This window comes from Eurypyga helias, unplaced genomic scaffold (genome assembly GCF_000690775.1).
Source record: "Eurypyga helias isolate BGI_N326 unplaced genomic scaffold, ASM69077v1 scaffold45800, whole genome shotgun sequence".
NCBI lineage: Eukaryota > Metazoa > Chordata > Aves > Eurypygiformes > Eurypygidae > Eurypyga > Eurypyga helias.
The window spans coordinates 559-17,065 of NW_010228660.1; the positions used below are offsets into that span (position 1 = coordinate 559).

At 35.3% G+C, this 16,507-nt stretch overlaps 1 protein-coding gene across 1 annotated transcript in view; it reads right to left on the bottom strand.

The window, feature by feature from the left end:
- Positions 1-776: 776 nt before the first annotated feature.
- The window catches only part of SCFD1 (sec1 family domain containing 1), a gene marked incomplete at its 3' end in the record, with an annotated part of 19,692 nt that continues 3,961 nt past the window's right edge, over positions 777-16,507 (bottom strand). The window contains exons 5-13 of the mRNA XM_010159820.1: positions 15,887-15,974; positions 11,712-11,801; positions 10,499-10,554; positions 9,425-9,510; positions 7,451-7,550; positions 3,971-4,110; positions 3,484-3,574; positions 3,060-3,133; positions 777-858 (exon numbers count right to left, since the gene is read on the bottom strand). Of these exons, the coding sequence (XP_010158122.1) occupies positions 777-858; positions 3,060-3,133; positions 3,484-3,574; positions 3,971-4,110; positions 7,451-7,550; positions 9,425-9,510; positions 10,499-10,554; positions 11,712-11,801; positions 15,887-15,974 (807 nt within the window). The remainder of the gene's footprint in view (positions 859-3,059; positions 3,134-3,483; positions 3,575-3,970; positions 4,111-7,450; positions 7,551-9,424; positions 9,511-10,498; positions 10,555-11,711; positions 11,802-15,886; positions 15,975-16,507) is intronic.

Below are 16,507 nucleotides of genomic sequence, written 5' to 3' on the forward strand. Positions count from 1 at the left end.
CATGGCAGGGGGGTTGGAACTAGATGATCTTTAAGGTCCCTTCCAACCCAAATGATTCTATGATTTCAGTGAGACTTGGTGATTAAATAATTTTCAAAACCAGAATTTCAGTGTTTCTGAAAGTCTCATCTATAATGTCTGTTCTCACACTGTGAAAAGTCCAAGTTACCCTAGTAGTAACCATGGTCTTTTCTTGATATTGAAACCATCTGCAAGTTCTGTGATACAAGAGAAAAGAAGGACAAGCACCTTCTGAAATGCTTAAATTATGCACAAGACATCTAACACAGACTTTGCTGGCAAGACAGTTTAGTAATTTGCACCATTACTGCCACACCTCCGGGTATCATTTTCGTTAGTGAACAGTAAACAGCATCCTTCTGATAAACACATACAGAACAGAAAATTGCTTAGACTAAAGTAATAATTTGCCATAACACATCTCTAAAGTAAATGAAACACTTTCACCAGAAACTTATTTTAGAAAGACTTCAACCCACAATAAAGGTTGTGGCCATCATTAAAAAAAAAAAAGAGACTATAGTAGTAAATTCTGATATGAAAAAAATGGGTATGTTTACTTTGCTTTCCATGTAGCGGCATCCAGAATTCATTGCCTCTCACCCTGCAACACTAAGTAATGTTCTACAGTGATTTCTGTAAAAGGCAGCACAGTTGAGAAGGCTCACTTTCTTATCTTCCTTCACCTGCTCAAGTGTGCTTCTACAGGTAAGGAGCACTACTGATAGAAAACTTAAGTTGGAAAGCAATCATACCTTTATATGCTCCAAAACGGCTGTTGCAACATTTGTATGAAGATCAATGAGCCTCTTCTTTTCCAGAAGTTCTGGAAGAGAGCTGAAGAGATTAAATACAAACTAAACTGCTGAGTAGCACAGTTAGTTGAATTGTGCATTGTATACAGTTGGTACAAAGAAATTACAGAATACATTAGGATTGGAACTAAAAAGTTACAAAGTATAGATGTAATGATTCTCCTAACAGAAGCACGTTATCCACATGTAACGTGTAGTAAACCAGGCTTTTATGCTGACTAGCAAAAAATACACATAATGTAAGTAATTTAATATTCCTGTTGAAAGCTTGTGTTCTACAACAGATATTTGCCCTGCTTACCTAAACAAATAATCTACTGGAACTATGGCTTATATAATCAACATTTAGTTCATGTCTGGTACATATAAAAGTGTCAATGTCTGCCAAATAATAGTATCTGTCAAATAATATTGTATGTCAAATAATCACCAAATAATATAAGTAATAGTATCTGTCAAACACAGCCTCTAGATGTCCTGGAATTTGTTACAGGTGCTTCTGCATAGAATACAATTCTCTGTGCAGATTCATGATTAAAATATTGTCTTTTGTAAAAAGGAAAACAATGGTTAAGTTTACTTTGTAGAAATCTTGTTACTTAAGGTGCTGTGATCTACACGATTTTCACTGCTGGAACTTGGGCATCACATGTATAAAAGACTGCTCAGGGTCTGTACACTTTCACATCCAAAAGTACAGCGTCTAGCTCAGTTTAGTAATAAGCAGACGAGAGGGCACTTAATGACATTGACTGCATGTCCTGAAGAACCACAGCTAAGTTACCATACCTTCTTTCCTCCTTTAAACAACTGTAAATTCAATATTACCTATGATGATTGGCCATTAGCACTGCCTTTGTAAAGAACTGCGTTTAAAAAAACAAAAGAAAATAGACAGAAGATCCTCTATGTTAGAACCTCTGTTTTTTAATTACTAATAGATATGCCATTTTCTAGAAACTGTAAAGCATAAGACATCTATGAAGGGTATATTCTTCCTGTTAGCAGATGATGGACAACAATGAAACACCAAACCCAGTTTAGTTCTTCCAGCAGAAGCATGCCTGAATGGCAGATCTCTGCAGTATTTGGACATCTCAGAATAATCCTGAAGACTAGAGCTGAAACATTGCAATAGTCAAGTTCACTGTGTTATATACTTTTCTGAAAGGGGACAAGATTTTCCTTAATAATGCCAGATTACAGAATACAGTTATGTAGAGGCTAATTGACCAGTGAAACGCCCTGATGAGGCTTTAATAATATGATTTTTTTTTTTTTGCTATCAGTTTAAAGCTTCTGATGCATTTTATACGTTGCTGCCTTAAGCTGAAAACAAATATCTTAAAACCAATACTTTTAAAACTTTATATGGAGACCTTGAAAACATCTGCTCACTTTTTTGAAACTGTGTGATCCAGCACATATCCTTTGTAATTCCAATCAAACTCTAACCAGGGCATAGCATATCCAACAATTTTTGAAACTCACAAAGAGACAACTAATGCAGACACACGCTGAATTTCACAGGACACTGGGCATATCACTGCATCTATCCTCAGAACAATTATCTTTCCTCTTCCTTCTGATTGGGGTCTTAGTGAGAGGTAGCAAACTGAGTATCTCCCCTCTCTGAGGCACCAGTGGAATGATTTACAAGAACAGACTTACAATGAGGATCAAGTCTATATCTCAGATTTTCAGTGTCATCCATGGTGGCTAGGACTCCAGGAGGAGGATAGTAGATTTCTCATGCAGAGTTCTTAATGACTATAATCTTGCCAACAGATGTTGCAGTAACTACATTAATCAAAATGTAATTAATTACATACTGTGCAAAGCAAGCAGATGCTTCAGGAAGTGGATTTGACTAACAATTCTTTTAAGGAAGGAATGCAGACAGAGGTAGTTGGGTTTTTCTGGTGGAAGAGTGTAATCAGCAAATCTATGATGCAGTTGGATTATTCAGCTTTGCTATGGAAACACTCCAAAGCCATCTGTAGACAGCTCACACACACATGCTGTGTAAGTTACGTGTGCAAGTATTTGTTGAGGACATTGCATTAAACTTTACCAGAATTATAAGGCATTTCAACTCTATTATTGAGCTGAGTAGCCTACTTTTAAAGATATTTATTCCAAAGGATATTAAAAGTGAATTGACAGAAAGAATTAGAAATGGTTCCAAATTAATTAAAAAATAATGCCGCATTGATTACTTACCTGACAGCTGAAGTTAGCTTAGCTGTATTATCAGAAAGCATACTTATTGCTCCTTCATCCTCCCCTTCTATACCCTGGTTTTGGGGAAGGGTTTGGAAAGAGGAATAATCATAGTCACAATAATAGAAAGATCACACATGCAAATACAGTCACTGCATTTAGAACCTGCTTTCTCATAACAGTATTAATGCCTGGATTGTGTTTTACAGTTATTATGGAAGTCATGTAGATGTAACACCAATAAACGCAAGAAAGTGAATCTTGTCATGAAGTAAGATTCTCCTAATCCTACTTTTAAGATTATATTATGCCTAAACTTTCGCATGTGCTAATAATTTTTGTGCAGGGAGTGGCAGAGTGGGCTAAGCATCTCTACAAGTCCTATTAGGCTTTATGTAAAGCACGTATATGTTCTGAAACTTACCATGATACTTTTAAGTCTTTTGACTTCATCTTCTTGGGCTCTGTAGGATTCCAGTTCTTGCTGAACAGACTCAGCAACCTCTGGAAAAGGACTAACACAATACTCTGCATTAAGTTCAGTTAAAACAACAAATTGAAACACTAGAACTAGACAGGTTGCATGATGAAAATGATAATGAAAACCTTTTCAGAAATATCAATACACAAATCATGCAGTGGTACCAAATCAGATACTCAGGTTCACTCAAACTTTCCAAGATATATTCACCGCTTTCAGTATTTTCATATAATTCTGATAAAAACAATTTTGTGCTCTGTAACAAAATCCTAATATACAATTAATATGGACAACGAATATATTGACAGTGAGCAGTCCTTAAAAAAAAAAAAAAAAAAAGAAGCTTAAAAACAGAACTAGCATAATATGAAAGAACACCTAGAATTCATATTGACTAAATAAATATAAACTTTGTACCTACACAGCTTACCTGCCCTTATGCTTCTGCCAAAATTTATCAGATGCAGTTAAATCATAGGACTTCTTGGTTTTTTTCTTTGGTCTAGCCCCTGCTGGAGAAGTTTCTGTTCCTGTTGATTCTTCCAAGTTAACTCTATTCAAATGAAAATCCTATAAAAAAGAGGAATCGTATATAAATATTTTGTAATTTTTTAAACAGTCCTTTTTACTCAGCCAATTATCTTCTAGAATATTTTCTAGAAAAAATATTAACCCCGCTACCTATTAGGATTTCCTAAGGGGGCAGGAAACAGTTTACTAGCTAACTGGGTAGTAACAATAGCAATGTAAGAACTCTGAAATTAATCACAATTATTGAAAAACCATCAAACAAAGCAACAAATGTTACAGAAACACAGCTGATTGTCTCAGCAAGCAGTCTTCTAAAATTGAACTCTGAACAATGTTTTCTGTACAGAAAATAAATTATTTAGCAATAAGCAAGTTCTAACTACTGACCAAAATTTTAAGTAACAAAACTTTGTGTTGCATATAAAACAAGTTTCTAAGGATGAATTTCAGTTACACAACTACAGCAAATATATCAAAGCTGCAAAGAAGCTCACAACACCAGAAACAGGAATATCCACTGTGAGGAGTTCAGGTACACATTCACTGCTCTTCTCCTATTTTATAGACACTAGTGGTATAGTGAGTACATGATAAAACAACAGTTTGCAACAAAGCTGCTATTTCTCCATACAGTTTTTTCCTTACACAGACGCATGAGCCTACCACATCTTTTCACTAGATGACATAATTAGGCTCACATACTATGCCACTGCACTGGTTCCTCTGTGTCTTCTGTTCCTTTCCCTTCCATAACTTTTGCCAAGGACAGCTCTGCACCTTCTGCGGCATATATATTTCCTCTGGTTTTTAACAGTGATTATAAGTACTCCACTTGCTGACTTTATTGTAACCCTTTTCAAGAACACTTAAAATGTCAGAGGTGCTCTTTGTTTGGCAAATAATGATAGAGTCAAATCTTCAACCATGGAATCTCTTACAATGCATAATTTTTCCAGAAATAAAACTCCATTTTATTATGTTCATTACAGTACAGAATCAGATCACTGTAAGTTAAATTGTCAAATAAAAACGATTTAAAAATGTTTCTAGTTATCCCTTGGCAGAGCTCACACTTAAAATGAAACACTATAATGATCCATGCCAGAACAGAAAGAAAACCAAGTAGCTACTCGAAGGAAGCACATGCAGTCAATGAGCAGAAACCTCATCTTAAAAGGCATCCTTAACGTTTCAGCAAAAGAGAACATTTTTCAAGTACATGTGTTCAATAAAAACTTAAAGGAAAAAAATTGATTACAAACTCAGCTGTGATTTTTAAGAGATCTGTTTTGGCTCAATTTAACTCATCAGTGACCTGAATTTCCAAGTTATTTTTGGCACTTACAAGGAGTTTTGCCAAAATTATTCTTATTGATTACAGTGTTCTTCCTTTCACCTCCCCATTTTATCTTTAAAAGCTTTCTATCCATGCCTCTCATTTTTCTGTACCCACCCCTCCAAGTTTTTTTAATTGAGATATGGGAATCACTTCATACAAGCCTGTTTATGTGTAGAAACACCACCTTTATAATCTAAAAGGATGCAGCACACAGCTTCGTGGCTGAGTTAACCTTTAGTTCAACATCCCATGGAATTCCTGAACTACTGTAACTGCGAGCCTAAATGAAAAACAAGTTATTTGGAAGTACAGTTTACATAATCATTACCTTGGTAACACTTTCAAGGTTACAATTCATGGTCTTTTAAAAGGCAACTGTAGTTATGTATGCTCAGTACGTGAAAAGCCTAGCACACTTGTCTTTAACTTGACTGGTTTTAAAATTAAAAATTTGCCCTTGACATGGAATTGCAGGCCACTTAGTTACACCTTCACAGACAAATTCATAATCCCATCAACTCAGTCAAAAACTAAATGCAACATGAAACACTGAACAGTTGTTCCAGAGAAACTACTGAAGGTTGATGCAGTACAGATAAATATCCAACAATCCTCAAATCATTCTTCCAGTGGTATTCTAACACCCCTCCATATCTGTAGCAGTAGCTGTCCTCAGCTTCCATTACACCTTTGATCCCTTTGCATCTTAATGCACCAAAATCCCAGCCCAACACATGCCGAAGGCCACCCAACACTACCTTCTCTACCTGACACCTTGGTAGGAGGCATGTACATGGAGCTTCGCATGGATTTACTACCTAGTAAATGAGCACTTGCTGATTAAAGAGCGGCAGGTAACAAACTGGAATACGTGTAGACCCTGTGCAATAGCATTTACACCTGTAATGTTTCTAATTTGGGTTTCTATCCCCTACTCTTCCACTGATTTTCAAAAGAAACCTGCAGAAATTCAGTAGTTCTACTTGCAAGTCTCTAGCCAGTTGAACAGTTACTGAAGAAAAGACAGTGTAAACCATGTTTTTCTCACAGATTTCTTCCTAAAGAAACTCACCCAAAAATTCTTTATTTGTAAAAAGCACCCTTAAGAGGAAAGGACTTTTCATAAGGCATGAATTACATAAAATGGAATTTAAAGGGTCCTGAAACATCCCACTAGTGCTAAAATACTGTCATTGTAGCAGTGAAAGTTTCTGGACAACACTGTACGTATGACTATATAGTTCACAACCAACTTTGTATACAAACACATATGTACATGTGCATATTTTACGTATTCCTCTAACAGACCCAATATTAAACCCAAAATATTTCTCAAAGCTAGATATTGAAATGATATGTGTGACTAACCCTGCAGTATAAAAAAGCTTCCAGAGAGTAATTAAACTTACTTATATTATCTGCTATTTACACTGTAACTATATATGAAATGCATAAATTTTAGGTAAATAGCATTTGCATTAATTCAAGTATATTTCTGCTAGTGGGTTTATAAAATAAAACTTGAGGAAATATAAGCAGTTTAAGGCTATCTGAATTAAAAAAAAGTATTAAAAAAATCTGCTTTAGATTCCTTACAGTAGGGTCATATACCACTTGGTATCTCTATACTGAACCCCTACACCACCTTGTGGAGAAAAACAGAACTAGGTATTGTTTAGAAATCTAAACTAATACTAAAATTGGTTTAAAAACTCATTAAAAGCATTTATTTTTCATAACTGATTGGCACTTAATGGATTTTTGAGTTTACATAACATAAAAGATCATGAACTACTGAAGAAAAAGCTAGGATTGCTTAATTACCTATCTTTTGATAATATCAAGATTTCAACTTTTTAACCATTGTAGAAGTTATTGTTAAATAAACTTTCTAGAGAAAATCTTCCAAGTTGTTTAAAACTAACCAACTTGCAAATAAAACAGTCAAACCAGATTTTGGATTAAGAGAGAATCAGTATTAAATTTAATAACAGACTGAACAAAAAACAGTCTTGGTAACAAAATCAGATTTATTCTTACCAGAACGTCATGCACTAATGCTTGGTATGTCCAAGTATGATGTAGAGGAGTTGCTAAATCTATGTTTCTGTCAACAAGGACTAATAGGGGCCTTTGGAAGCTGAAAAGATGACATTGTATTAGTACTTCTTTAAACATGTTTGTAACATCCCAGTAACATCCTGAGTTATATCGGCCACCTTCTACAGCACATATTTCAAGATAAAAGCCAAACTGCCAATTGCAGAGTTCCTCCAGCGTTCCCCAAAGCATCTGAGGCTGATCGTTGTCAGAAATTCCATTAATTACTTGTCTTAGTAATTACTTATTTTAATTTGATCTAAGTGAAATTACCAACACATAAATATTGAGCAGAAGTCAAAACTCTAAAGAGTAACTAGGCTTTGATGTATTAACTAATATCACTTTGTGTGGATACACATTTGAGTTCCAAACAACTACCTGAATGGGTAATATTCAACCTTAATCCCCATCATGACCTTCAAATATAAAATGTATCTCTCAAGGATTTTCAATTTCATTTTTATCGTTGTTTGTATATGAATTCTATAAAGAAAAAATTATGAACTTGTGAGATGCATTGTGGTAACTCCATCAACACTCAGGTTTGTGGAAAAAGAACGCAGACATGCCTGAATGTCTTGGGTTATGGCTACCTGAAAAATGTACAGTGAAGACAGGAAGGCTGTGAACAGACAGAACATTATTGCAACCATTTCCCTTAAACACATTAACCCTACAGTAAACGCGGTGTCTAAATTACAATGTATTTGAACAGAGTAAAAGCATGTTAATTCCATGCTCTGGACTTGCTTGCAGTAACTATTTTCACATAGAAATATAATCTCAAGAGCCTTAGCCACCTGATTCTGAAAGCCAAACTAAAGACCTGAAGCCATTTAACTGGTTAAAGGTTCCTATGTTTCCCTTTCCTTGCATTTTGGTTTTCTGAGGGTAATAATGCTATACTATCAGGAAAAGAAATCACCCCTCTGAAAGAAAAATAGTGGTTATAACTCAGTCCTCATAACAATGAGGGAACTGGTATTTCACAGCTATTCTCTCTCCTAATTCCTTTCAATTGCATTCCATTTTGCCACTCTCGATGTTTTTTGTGTCATTTATCAAAGTTGTGCTCTTCATCTGAGATAAAAATATGTACATAATGACTATTTTGTATACTGTTAAGAGATTGTAACTGTTTCCTTCAGCTACAGTCTTCCCAATAGGCCTCCTCACCTTTACTTGTACAGTGTAAATTCCTATAATACATTTTTCTAAGGCAGCCTGTGAAGTATTCAACTACCCAGGGGCAATGGTATACACAGGAGGCTACATACACACTATCAGATGCATGGAAGCAACCACAATGTCTTTGCCTACCCCTCTTTCCACTCAAAGGATTCAAAGGGTCATGACTTAACAGTCCTTAACTATCTAATTATCCAAGTGGTAGTCCTTAAGCAGTCCTTGTCTGGTAGACAGAGGGATCAGCTGAGGCACATTTGCTTTTGACATAACTACAACTGATAACAGTGCTTACAAGTGAGAAAATCGGTGTTCCTTTCTTTTTTAATGGACTAAAGGTTGCTAACAGGTATGTTCAGACACCCAACTGCATATCATGGCACTGTAAACTGAATGTATCTGCAGAGGCTTTGTTCTTATTGGTTTAGAGGTTGAAAAAAATTACCTGGTTTGTCGAATAATTTTTGTCTCAACTGTCCTAGGGATCACACACTTATTAGCTATAAAAGTTTTCAAACTGGTTATGCTAAGACATTGGAAAACTCCCTTAAGAGGTTTAAAAAACTTCCTTAAGAGTTTTAAAAGTCCCATAAGAATTCTTTTAATACAAATTTGAACCAACTTCTTCTAAATACAGTTTACACTACAGTGGTGACTTATCCTAATGAGGTATTTCAGACAATTGAAATATGAAAAATAAAAATACAGTTATTACTAACACCATACCTGAACTGGCCAGCTCCAAGTGTGTCACCTGTAAAAAGACTGTTTCTGGCATCTCTTAGATTCTCTCTGAGCTTCTTATCTAATTTCTGAGGGAGGGAAAAACAAAACAGCTTTTAACAAACCAATGGTTTCCTAAACTCTTCATATGATCAACATTTAAAGATTTATTGTGCTGTTCTAGTAGGTTATAAATGTCTTAGCTGCAGAAAGCCTAGGTCCACTGCACAAGGGAAAGAAAGAAATGTCTTCCTTCTATTTTCTCCCTCCATATCTATATCCAGGACTACAAGAAGATGTTTCCTTTATGTCCACTAATCTCCTCCCAGGCAATTAGCACCCTCTCCCTAAATATGCAAATTGAAAATACCAGTAGGAGGCACCAAGAGGGAACCACAGCAGAAGCAGCAAATTGGGCTGTCAGACAGTGCCACAATAAGTGTTTCATAAAAGTGAGATTACTCTTGAGTGCATGCACACTGAATACTTAGGTTCAATCAGTATTAAGGCTTCCCTGACAAATAAAGATATGAGGAAAATGGAAGAAATGACACGCAGTGACTCCTAACGAAGACAGTGCTGTAGAGATCTTTAATTGTGGAGATTTTAAAAGTGTAGTAATTATATCTCTATGTGATGATCACGTCCAGTGCTAGCTTAGTTTCATCTAGTAAAAATGTCATGTAATTCTGGGGTTTCCCACTAAAATAGATAAAAATTTCTTACTAAGACACACAGAAAAACTCACACCAGACAGCCACTTTTTAAACAGTGTAGATATAGCTTAATGGTTGTAACTGTAATGTCTGTGAGAAAATCTTGATAAACTCTAGATTAGGAATGACTATTCATATTTCAGTTTCTCATCAGAAGATTTCATAATATTACGATTTCTGTAGATGAGATCCATGGAATTGAAATCAGAAAGGAAAACTGGTATACTTCATTTCCAGTTTTATTTCCTTCATGAGGAAAAGGATACAATGACACTAGATCTCTGCAGAGTATGGAGAAAAGTAATCAAGGTGTTAGGAAACTTTTAAAACAATGATACTTATTTAGAAAATAGTTTCTTACCACTGCCACCATTTCAGCTGCAGTTCCTCTTGAGCATCTGATTATAGGAATAGCTCCTAACAAAAGATATATTGACTTCTACTTCCATTATAATTTTCAAATTACAAGTTAGTGTGCTTCTCATGAAACAAATTATAGTAACATTCTGAGCTAAATTTTTTCAAGTGGACAATACTTATTAAATTTGTCTCTTGCAGTCTTTATCTATGAAACAAAAAATACTATATAGAAATATTAAATACAGTTTTACAAAAGTAAGTGAATGCCTCATACAGCAATTTTTGAGAAGTATAGTATACACTAGAAAGATAGCTATTGTACTGTGAAGGGGACAAACAATCTCATATTGAAGCATTAAAACTTAGTTTCAAAAGGTTAGAAGTCCCTTGAAAAAAGTAAGTACTGTAACACCACCACCATCACAATGTATCGGTTACAACTCATTGCAGGGTAATGTTATTTTCAAAAGCACATTTTCCATTGGCTTTCAGGTTTCAAAATCTTTAGCTACTGTTTCTCACTTATCTATATAAAAATTAAAATTGCAATACCATAGAGTATTGAGTGACTGAGTAAAAGAGAATTAAATTTGTATCATGACAACACTTGAAAGAACTCATAGGTCCAATGCAATCCCTCTTCAACAGACTCCCTCTCAGCAATCCCCATCTGCCCTTGTAGGAATGTGATCTCAGGCTGATTGATTTCAGTGAGAATTTAGATTAAATCTCATCACTGTGAAAAATGTGTGAGCTAAGCATCAAAAAAACTCACATAAAGTACATAAATTTAACACATCTTCCTATTCCTGGAGTTATTTCAGTTAGATCTTTGCAAGGTTTGTGTGAGGGTTTTTTCCCTCTTTTTTTTTTTTTTTTTTGAGAGCTACAAATCCAAACTTAAAGCACTATTGATATTCACTGCAAACTAGAATTATTTAAAAACAGTGAATCCAAACCTTTGCCTTTCAGTATTCTTCTCCCATTAATAGTGAAGAGTATAGGACAGCCTTTATTGTCTTTTGCAGTGATGTACAGCAATAATTTGAGCATGGTCAGTAACCCACTCAGTGAACTATTAAAACTTCTGTTGCAGATTTAAGTCTGCCTTTAATTTGCTATACGAAATCACTAAGCTTCTAGGTATGTCATTGAATATGAATCTTTTCCAAAAGGAAAACATACAGAAAATATGCTATAATTTGAAAACTTACCAAGTGTAACAAAAAAACAGAAGAGACTATCAACAATAGTGTCCATTATAGTTTCCATTTCTGTGTCCGTTATATCTGGTCGGTTAATGGCTAAAACAGTGTGGAAAAGAGTTAAGAATAGGGTTAAAGAAGTTTATGCCACTTTAATACTGAGAAAGTAATCCTCTTCTTACATAATGGCTGTTAATAGCCAACAGCTTTTGTTGCAGAAGAGATCAAATTGTGAAATGCCCCTCTAAGCACATTCTTTTTATATTCTTTTTTTGAGCAAAAAAATAGGCGAACTTAATTACTGCTCACTGCATAAGGTCGAACACTACACAGTCTTTTCCAATTAACTTTCACAATGCATACTGTAACTTCTAGATTGTGTTGGTACTGGATTATTATAAAACTTCCAGAAAACCACGTGACATAACAGAAACAGCCATCCACTTGAAAACTATTTTTCAGATACAAAATCTTCTAGAACTACCAGTGCAATTTAAAGAAAATTACAATATGCAGTTATCCCTTGTAATGGAGAATCCTTTCCTTTCTTCTTTTTTTTTTTTTTTTAAATAAATTTACTGTCAGTCTCTAGGTTAGGGGTAATTCCCAAGTTCTAAAACATTTCATACTACAGATAGAAAGATTTCCCTCACATATTTAGGTCAGAACAAGAGACACATAGCAACATTTCTATTAAATAATGAACACTGACAAGAACATAATAGCCAACAGGAAACAACGAACCTAATCTTATCACAGCTTTTAAGTCAAGCACTACCTCAGGACTCATGCCATAAATTCCAGCCTCCTTTGTTTTATTTTACCTTTAAAAATTTATTGCATAATTACCTGTCTTATACTCTTTCTTCAAAAAGAAAATTCAAAGCTGTGAAAGTTAATAAGCCTTCCTTCCCAAATTTATGCATGGCCAGCCATAATCATTCTCTAACTTTAAAGGTACTTTTTTTCCCCAGCTTTTGTCCTCTAAGAACTTCAGAGAGATGGATTATATTAGCAATTTCTATCAGCAGCTATACTTAGTAAGCAGATTTTACTAGGCTGCCAAGATGACAGCAGCAACAGAAGCACACCCCCTCAGCATTTTTTGATTCTGAGTTCGTTTCTGAAATACAAGCACCAAGAAAGGCAGACGGTTCCTCATATCTGTATTTTTCTATAACAATAAAGCTTTGAAATTAGCTGGGGCTATCACTTTGTAGTTATCTCCAACGAATGGTCTCATAGTTTACCGGGGAGAAAAAAAATCTTTTTACTCCCCTGCCTTTCTCAATTTTAAAATTTAATTCCCTCCCTATTACTATGTTTCAGCTCCTCACTTACGATGTTCCAGTAACCTGCATATTGTCAGTGCCTTCTAATTTTGTGTAATATGCACATTTTGTGAGCACATTCCTTTTTTTTGTACCATTTGTACCAACACAAATATTCAGTATTACTGCTCCTCAGGCCAACCTTTGAGAAACTCCATTAATAACCTTTCAGCAAAATGGTATTTCATGTTTTCTAAATATTCTTCTCTCTCCACTCTAAGAAGCTTATTGCATCTATTACAGAAAAGTAAGCTTAGGTCTCCTATATTTACTTGTTGTTTTACAAAATCAACAGAATTTGGTAAAGAAGTATTTAAAGATCATTAAACAGGATGCTGGGAAAATCAAGTTTATACCCATATTAGCACTTACTCTTCCTTCCACACAGTCACAGAAAAACACAACCAGAGGAAGCCTGAGGAATTATCTAGTCAGTCTTCTAGCACAAAGATGAGTTAAACCTATGTTATTTCTGTGTCTAAACCAATTCCCAAAGCATCCCAGTCATGAAAATGCCATAACATTTATAGGTAATCTACTCTAGTATTACACTATCCTTAATGTTAGAAGGCACTCCTAATACCTGACCAGAAACTTTCTTGTTGCAATTTAAGCTCATCACTTCCTGTTGATTACTACATGGACAGAGAGAATATGTTATCTCCTTTCTGTCTGTGAAAGTCTTTTACATAATGAAAGAATGTGATCATGCTTATCCGTCCTGATGTTACTTCTCTGTAAAAGCAGTCATTCCGCCAGGAGATCAGGAAACTGAAAATTAACCTTTTTTGTTATATTTGCTCTTAGTCCACCCATTCAGCTACATGCGTGGACACACTGGGCAGTGCTGCTGCACAAAAAGCAGCCGTCTTTCATCACCATCAGATTTACATTGATTTATGTAGATTATGAAACTATATACAAACCGGAAGTTTCCTGCCAGGGTTACTCTCCAAAGGCAAAAAAGGCTACTCCTTCTTTGCCTCTGCACTCCTACTGCCTGCCTGTGTCAGATCTATAACTCACGCTGCAAGATGGATCAGCTCGGTGCTCTAATGGAAAACTAATCACTCTCTGTGTTAGATTAAATTTCTGTTTGATCAGCTTTTGGAAGCAGCTCACTTCTAGATTGTTTTAAGCATAGCGTGAAACCATGTGTCATGCGGCAAACTGCAGCAGCCCAAGAGAGGAAAACAAATCACATAGAAACTGACGGGTGCAAAACATTTTCAGTCATTTTAATTTAAATTCCTTGTTAGCTAACAGGAATCTTATGAGAGCTGATCAAGTATCTTTACATACACACAAACACATCACAAAACAATTATTACTAAAAATCTTAACAGCAGGTTTTAGTAAAAAAAAAAAAGTTTTCTTTTCAAACAAAAATCCCTTTCCTTCTGACAATGGAATCGATCCCCAGTGTGAGATGGAACTCAGTATTATGGATCCAATTTTGAAGATACTGACTTTGGAAACTGGGCAAAAGAGGAGAAAAATCCCACTGCTAAATGTTAAGCATACAGAAACTTATCTCTGCCTGGTCCTGAGTGAGTATTCTGTGCATCCAAATAAATCAAGAATTAACTGTGTGAGAATGTGTGTAGACACTGTGACTAGACTAGTAATGAAGAGCTGCTGCTAAAAAAGGTCTGTCTTGCCTCTGAATTACACACCTGCTGTTTTGCTGTACATTGGATTTGCTGATCACACAAACGAGCTAGTACTTTCTATCGAATGAATCAACTGAACAGACCCTCTGAAGCTCCAAGATTACTGGTTCTGATGTACAAAGGAGATCACGAGGGAAACTACAGCAGTGACAGCAGGAGAATCCACCCTGAAATGGGTGAACCCACCCATTGGAGCAAGAGGGGCAGGAGAGGCAGAGTGACGGTTCTCTATTAATTTAGCATATTAGAATGGGTGAGGGGAGCACAAAAGTCAGATCAGGGGGAGAAAAACCATGTGGACAATTATGACAACCAATATATATGTTGACTTGAGTGGCCATAGCACCACAGCTGTAGAGGTAACTGACCTAAGGCAGCCACCTGGTTTTCCTGCTAGGCTCCAACCAAAAGAGGTCCAACAGAAGTCCCAAGAAAAGAAAGAGTTCCATGAGGAACAAACTTCACTTTCAACTCTTAAGACTTTACGAAGAAGCTGACATGCTTGGCTCACATACTTGCAGAAGCATTTATTATTTTACAGAATGACATTTCCCACATTCTTCCCTGCGCTACTTCAGACCCTGATCCTAATCGTCACCCCTTGAACACCCCCACAAGTTTTCCTGTCTTGAATACAAAAAAGAGATACCGACTGGTCACTGTCTAGAAGATACAAGAAACTCTATCAGTTAAAGTCATCATCTTTCTTGCTTTGCATTCCTTACAGTAACTTTCCAACTGACCATTCACAGTGAAACCAAATACTTAGTTCCTTAAGAACTGCAGAAGGAATTATGACTAAATAGTGGTTCCTAAACACAGCAGCCACCCACAGTGTCTATATAGAAATGTGAACAATATGAATTTTTTCCTATATTATTCCATGTATAAAAAGCCCTACTAACCATTTATGTCTATACTGCAGTTTTGCTTTACTAAACTTGTGATTTAAAAATATATAATTATTTTTCAAAATTACAATAGCCATGTAGTAAAGTTGCTGAAAATAATATCTAATAACTGCTTCCTTCATGCCTTTAAACTACACATCTAACAGATTATCCTGAATTCCTGGCAGATCAAAGCAAAACAAAATAATTGCTTGGTATTAGCTGCAACTTCAAAAGTAAATTTCAACTTTGGACATTCTGATATACTTTTTATAAAAAATTTTACTTACCACGATATGAAACAAGTTCTTTGTTTTGGTTACACAATATGAACATGTCATCTTCTAAAGTAATAAAATTAAGATATTGATCAAATACCTAGAAATGAAGAAATAATGGTCAAGTCACAGTGAAGCATAAAAAACCTATCTGTGATTTACTGTGACTTTTTTCTAACCTTTTACAGAACTACCTATTAAAAGAAAGAAATGCAAGATATAATGTATGAATTAAAAAGCCTGTGTAAGGACTGAGTGATAACACAAAACATTAAAGCACCTGAAAAGTGCTAAAAGAAAACAGTCCAGCCTCAAATATTTCTGTGGGCAAATTTTGGTAGCGAATCATCACTTAAAAAATACATAGGGAGGACATTATAATATTATAGGTTTATTTTGTATTAATATGAAGGGCTATAACATAAATCTTGCTCTCAGACAGAAGAGAGGAAAGAGGGCAGTATCTAACACAAACAGAGCTTATACCTCACAAATTCTAGTTTTTCTGTAACATACCTGTACATTCAGGAAAAAAATTAAACCTCTCTATAGCATAAACTGTTAATGGGACGCCACAACAAAAAAATCAATTTAGTAAAGTTAGTTCACACTGCTGCACCAATTTACTCCTGC